The sequence below is a fragment of the Papaver somniferum genome, chromosome 9 (assembly GCF_003573695.1).
Source record: "Papaver somniferum cultivar HN1 chromosome 9, ASM357369v1, whole genome shotgun sequence".
NCBI classification, from domain to species: Eukaryota; Viridiplantae; Streptophyta; class Magnoliopsida; order Ranunculales; family Papaveraceae; genus Papaver; species Papaver somniferum.
In genome coordinates, this window is record NC_039366.1 from 28,901,741 (window position 1) to 28,908,629 (window position 6,889).

The 6,889-nt window shown below is 36.3% G+C and overlaps 1 protein-coding gene across 1 annotated transcript; it reads right to left on the reverse strand.

Annotated features, from left to right (window-relative positions):
• Positions 1–243: 243 nt before the first annotated feature.
• Positions 244–2,236, reverse strand: LOC113313508 (syntaxin-related protein KNOLLE-like). The gene is made up of 2 exons (XM_026562291.1): positions 1,860–2,236; positions 244–1,425 (listed from the first exon to the last, which is right to left on the reverse strand). The coding sequence occupies exon 2, from the start codon at positions 1,389–1,391 to the stop codon at positions 453–455; it is 939 nt and encodes a 312-aa protein (XP_026418076.1). The 5' UTR covers positions 1,392–1,425; positions 1,860–2,236; the 3' UTR covers positions 244–452.
• Between the last annotated feature and the right edge of the window lie 4,653 nt (positions 2,237–6,889).

Consider the following 6,889-nt stretch of genomic DNA (forward strand, 5'->3'; position numbering starts at 1 on the left):
TGTTCCAAGGAGCCACTTACTGGTGCCAGAAATCAATTGTGGTGCCAGTATTTCCAGACTTACTACTAAAAAAGAAAACACTATTTTTCTCATTAGATATACTCCAGCATTCACAGGCTATCCAATATTTGCAAGGCAGGCACAAATACTGAAAGCAACCTCACTACTTCAGCAAGCCCGGTGCACGAAACAGGAAAAAATAAGATGTTTTGTGATTCCATTGCTAACAATAAGAATGTAAGATAGAACAAATTGAATGATATTCATTAATTGAAATTGATACAATGCGTCAGAACAAAGATTCGAAAGAACTCATCTAATTCCTTTTCTGCAAGGAGCTTGAGCACAACTCCAGACATAAGTAGGAAAACAAATAAACTGAATTACTACAGGAAAACAACACATTGAATATCTTCTTGTCTTTTCATTTATACAGCAGTACAAGTAGATTCCTAGGAGCTCTTGAAACTGGTGATAATGGGGATAACAATGATAAGAATAAGGATGAGAAGTAATACCAAACCGATGCACATACACTTTCTGCTGCTTCTCTGATAACCCTTGGCCTGGTGAAGCTCCTTGCTGCCGTCTTTCACGTACTGTGCAGCGTTAGTGACATGATGCTCGATGTTGTCAATCTGATCACCTTGAGCTTCTACCATCACTGCCATATCCAAGAACACCTGGTGAAGTTCCAATAGACTCTTTTCAATCTCTTTGGCAGCCTCATGCCTGTCTTTGATCTCCACAACAGTTTCAAGGACCTTCCCTTTTCCATGCTCCTGAACTGCTTTCTGCAAGAAATCCTCTCCACCATTGTTAGATATGATCTTCTCAATCACTTCCTCCTCTGGGTACTCTCCGGTAACCGTAAAATACCTTCTCCCAATTGTATCTTTATGCTCAGCCATTATCTTCTGCCTCAAATCCTGGAATTCCATCATCAACACTTTCAACTTCTGCCTAAGACCATTTGTAACTGAAGTTCTTGCTCTGTCAAGAGGTGTTCCAGCTGCATAACCCGACAACCTTCGATTAGCAACAGTCGCCCTGTCCAAATCCTCAATGCGAGACCGAATAATTTTCGCCTTCTTCAAAACATTCAAGATATCAGTATTGATGCGGTGTCTAACAGCCTTGAGAGCATCAGATTTGTGCAAGGACTTGCTCTCCTCATGGGCTTCCTGGATTGTACCCAAAATGTCTCTAATCAATGACATCTCCTCTTTTACTTTCTCTGCTTCAGCTAAGAAGTCACTAAAGTTGGGATCCATTTGAGGATTTCCAGACATCTCAAGATTATCAAAATCAGGGCCAGCTTCTAAATCTTTCAATGCTGCTTTCTTCAGATCAACATAGTTTGCGAATGATTTGGTCATTAGATCATTCATTTTGAATAAGAATATATATATAAGATCACAGTACCTGTTCATCAAGAATCAACCATAGTTGGAATTAGACCCAATACATAACCAACTAACAACCCAAATACAAGAATTGAAACCCTAATTCCCAATTTGGATTAGGTAGTATATAACACAGAAAACACTTTCCTAACAAATCTAAAAGTAATTCTCAAAAGAACTGAATTGAAACCCTAACTTTCAATTTGGGGAATAAAATTAATGAACCCAGATGAAACCTATTATCAAGATTTCAAACAACTAAATGAAAACTACTTATCAGAACAGATAAATTATGGCCTAATTTCCAAATTAACAGTAGAACTCAATGAAGCCCCTAATTCTCAATGTGGAAAAGGTAAAAACAGGAAATCAAGAATGAAAACCAACACCGAGAGTGATTATCAGTACAAATAGATTAAAACCCTCATTCCCAAATTTGATAAAGATACTTACTTTGTTGTAGATAGATATATCTGAGATAGATAAAAATAAATCAGTAGAACTAATCGGACGCTTCGATGATCCAACTTTCTTTCTCTCTGTGTACAAATCTTCAACCACGTTTCTTGAAGTAGAAGAAGAATAAATTGAGAATATATAAAAAGACTAGTACAACTAATCGAATTCTGAGATTGATTGTTATCAATTAGCAGAGCACTAATCAGATTCAGATCCTTTTGATTTGATGAACTAACAAAGTTTCCTTTTTTCTTTCTCTCTGTAGGTTGAAGTTGAAACCGTACGATTTGGAGGAGAAGAGATTTGGGGAAGATGAAATAACAGAGAAAGAACTCGAATTTTAGGTCAGAGCGAGATAGACTCAGATGGGATTTCTTATTTATTGGGAAAGAGAGAATGGTTTAATTCAATTCAAGAGGGATATAAAAGGGAAACTAGCCGTTACCAGATATTGCACAACGGCTATATATTGAGTCAGCTTTAACGGCAATGAGATTGAGAAACGTTACAATCTCCGTTATAATTTTGGGCGTAATAATTATTTTGATTTCCCGTTATAATTTCATTGTAAGTTTTAGATTAAATTAGTGAGTTAGATAATAGATTTGAGTTAGTGTTAGTTTTAGAGGAAGGAGAACAAGAGTTTTGGAAAAACCGTTTGAAAAACTAGGTTTCAAGATTCTTGAATTCAAAATGAGTGATTCGAGTGATAACTCTGAGGAATGCAAACCAAGTATTCGTTAATGAGTTTTTGTTGCTTGAAGCTAAAATTTGGTGAAAGTGAGAACTTTTAAAGCTGAGTTGGTATGATATAACTTCGGTTAGAAAAAATAAATAACATGTAGCCGAACTTCATCTTAATGGAGGTTAGAGTTAAGTTCGGCTAGAAAAACTGATAAACAGATAATCAGAATTCGTTCTTCGGCCGAATTTATATTTTGGGGGTGACAGTAATATTCGGCTTGGTCCAATACAATATATTATCAACCGAACTATCAAGCTAGAAATTAGGATCCAATAATTAAATTCATACGTTCGGCTAGTGGGAGATAGGTTTTAATTTACCGACTTTGCGTTTTGTGGATAACAGAACGATGTTCTTCTTGGTTGACTCCAACATTGTCTTGGCCAAAATTTCAAGTTGAAGTTAGCGCCTAAAGTTGAAGTCTTAGGTTCAGTTAGCAGGACAAAGTTTTTCCTAGCCTAACTTATATATAATATTTTTTATAGTTGTACTCGGCATGGTGGAGACTTTTTCAACTTAGCCGAAGCTAGTGTAATGTCAAACAACTGCAAGGTTCCGCTAAGAAAAATAGTTTCTTCCTTGCCGAATTGTTCTTCATGTATTTCATATTTACAAGGTTCGGCTATCCCGGCTAAGGTTATTTCACATATGTCTACGCGAATTTGAGTCTGCAACTTACTTTTTAACTCTATTTTGTATAATTCCTAGTCAACTTCCCAATCACAAACGTACACAACTACATGGTTTTTTCGAAAATACCTTCAAATGTACATATCGGCACAATAAGGATTTGGTTCTAACTGTAAGGACCCTCAAGCTCGTCAACGCTATTTGACTGGTCTAGCAATAGTCAAGAGATGACTAATTCGCTAATGACTCGATTAATTAGAGACGAACCTTAATTAATAAAAATTAATCTAACAACGATCTAGATACGAAACTAGTATCATTTGATAGGTCTCTAAAATTTACATGGAATGGACTACTCCAACGTGTCATTCAGACATCAGATAAAGAAGATATCTATTTTTTAGGTGAAGGGTAAATTGGTCATTTCATATTAAGGTATTATCGAAGCAACCGACTTTTCTTCTCAGGGCACCCCTGTGGATAACTCAAAAGCAATCATAAGGCCGAGGATCCCTAGTTAGTAAGTTCGCGAATGATTCACGAATCATTCGCGAATTTTTCCGTATCACGAATTTTACCGTCTTATTGGCGTACGTTTGCAACTCCGAACCCAAGTCGCGTATTATGTGGCATTCCCGGATTATTCGCGAATCGTTCACGAATTTTACGTATCCCGAATGATACGTCCGCTTAATTCGCCATAAATTCTTTAGCTTTTACTTTTCAAAGACTCCACTTTTTGGGCTTTACTGCCTCCCGAACATACACGACCGAATATTAGACGTGTTGTAATTTTTATGAAACAAAAACGACTGAAGAGATTTGAAGGTGAAGGTGAGAGAGATCTCAAACTCACTAACCAAGCATCTAAACCACCATACGACGTCCTTTTGGATAACTAATGTTGTATATATTATTAATATCTCATATTGAGTTTATTTTTTCCTTAAATAACTCACACATATGCATAAAAATTGGTCTATGACCTTATAAATACAAATTATTTGTTATATATAGATACCGAATTTTCAGAGCCGAACTCACATTTATAAATCGAATTATACACGTACGTATGCCGTTCCGAATTAGTGACGAATCACGTCCCGTTGACCGAATTTTGGACCGAATCTGGATTTTACAAAACCGTATAATACTCGTACGTTTGCCGTTCCGTACGTTTGCCGAATCCCGCATTGCTAACTAGGCGAGGATCTTTTTATTTCTCTTTCATTTTCTTTTCTTTCTTCTTCTCTCTTCTTCCTTTTTCTTCTTCGTCTTTTCATCTCTGCTCTTCTTCTGCCGACGTTGAGAGATGAGCGTGAGATTCGTTTTGAGAGAATCAATTGATGTGGGTATGCAGATGTTGAAGGTGAGATTGTTATGGTTGATTGAGATTGGGATGGAGAAGTTTGTGTGCTGTTATGAGAAGAGAACTAGGGTTTTCTCTATGGATCGTTGTTTGAGTGAGGAACTGAGAAATTAGAGTTGGGATTGATCGATTTGAGGTTTAATATGTAAGTATGGAGTGTGAATCAGAGCATTGAAGATTGGAATTTGAATTAGGGTTTCGTATGAAAATTCAGATGAAGAAGTGGAAGATGAACTTGATGCTCAAGAGGAACGTTTGAAGACGGGTATTGTGTCAATTGGACAGAGGAGGTAGAATTTTAGGTGAAATCATATTTCAGGTGATGATTAGAGGAATCAGTAACTTGGGGTTTGAGTAGAGATTTCTTATGAACCTCAAATTATGGAATTGGAACAGCAGATGCGGGCATGTTGTTGTCCATGAACAAGAGATAAGTTTTTTGAAGAAAAGATGTTCTAAAGAAGCAACAGAAGAAGGAAATTTAGGGTTTATTTATGTTCATATTTTTTATGAGAATTGAGTTTAAATATGTGAAGCTTGGATGGGTTTCATCAGAATTGAAGTAGAGTTGTTTCCACAGAGGTTTAATTTAAGTTTAGATGTGAATAAATGGAACTGTTATGCTTGTGACTTGTTGATGGTTTTGTTTGATAAATTGAGATGGATTTGTAAAAGAAGAATTATGGATTATGGGGTTTAAGTCTGAAGAAGCTGTTGGTGTTCAATATGTGGAGTAGCTAGTGATGTTATGGAACTGTGATACATGGTCTAGACTTATGTTGAACTTACAGGGTTTCGATGGAATTATGAATCTGTGATAGAGAAGGCAGTGGCTGATTTGGTGGTGGTGTTGTGTTGCTATTGGCACTGAGCTAGTGGTGCTCAGATTAGTATTTTAGATTTGGAAGTTTCAGGGGATATCAGTGGCTCATGGAAATGTAGAAACTATAGGTGCTGGTGTTGTTGTAATGAAATGGTAGGGGGTGTGAGTGTATTTTTGAGATGGACTCAGAATGATGTAGGAGATGAGGGTAATGGAGTTGTTGTTGAGTTGCTGGTGGTGATGAAGTGATTGTAATTGAGTGTGCTTATGAGATGTTTGAGCAGAAGTTGATTGTAGTTCTGTTAGCAGTGATCTTAGTGAAAGCCTGCAAATGCAGTTCAAGGTAAAACTTGTATTACAGTTGTATTGAATTATTCAATTTTAGTTGAATGAATAGAATGTATAGTGATTGTATAAACTTATGTTTTTGAGTTTTAAGCCTGTTAGTCATCCTAGTCAGAACCTGACTGACCTAGCTTGTCCCTGACTCGGATATCTGACTGAGTCGACTCACTTGACTTAGTCTAATTGACCGAGTTGATTCTTTTGACCGATTTGACTCAATTGACCGATTCTTTTGACTTTAGACCCGACCTGACCTTGACCCTATTGACTGACGTTTACTGTTAATTGACCTTGACCATCAGTTTGACCATTAGCGACTGTTAGTTGACCAAAAAGACCAGACCTTATGTAAATGAGCTTGTTAGCAGACTTGGGCTTAGGCTAGTTATCGTAGATTGATGTTTGGACCCCTTATGGTCCGAATTAGTCTTTGACTTCTTTTACAAGTTGTAGATATTAATAAGATTTAGCTAATGAACTATAGAACCAATCTAATTGAACTAGTAAACTTTAGATATACGAAAGTAAGAGAATAAAAGGTGTAGAACCATAAATGACTTGGAACCATTGCATAATTCACTTAGCTTATAACTAGAGAATTATATGGGATATTGTTATGAGCCTTGTGTGAGCCTTTTGGCTAGATTCTTAGACTTCTTATATGATTAACAGTTAGTCTATATTAACAACGATCGATTCAAAGGACGAACCAGTGGATCGTGGATCTCGAGGTAGGTGTGGCTAGTCATCAAAAGAGGTGGGAATACATTTAACTCTTCTGAAACCATTATTGTTTCTTTTACAAAAGTTTATGTTTAACAAACTCATGCATTGTCTAATTTGTGTTTTTCATGCATTGTTTAGTTTGTGTTATGATTTTTCATTTGATTCTTTGAATCTTTCCACTATTTGGAAAGGACTTATAATGTTTGATGTCACTATGAATTGTTATGGGAAATGAGAATTTCCACATGTGGTATATATGATACGCTCCTTCATATTTATATCTACATGAATTCAGCTTTTATGCTTATTAGGTGTGGAAAAACCTGGCATCAATATAACTATGTAGGTGTGGAAAAACCCGACATCACTAATATATATTGTTTGAA

Bases quoted from the DNA above. Each gene is read 5' to 3' on its own strand.
- LOC113313508 (XM_026562291.1), bottom strand. From the start codon at position 1,391: ATGAATGATCTAATGACCAAATCATTCGCAAACTATGTTGATCTGAAG.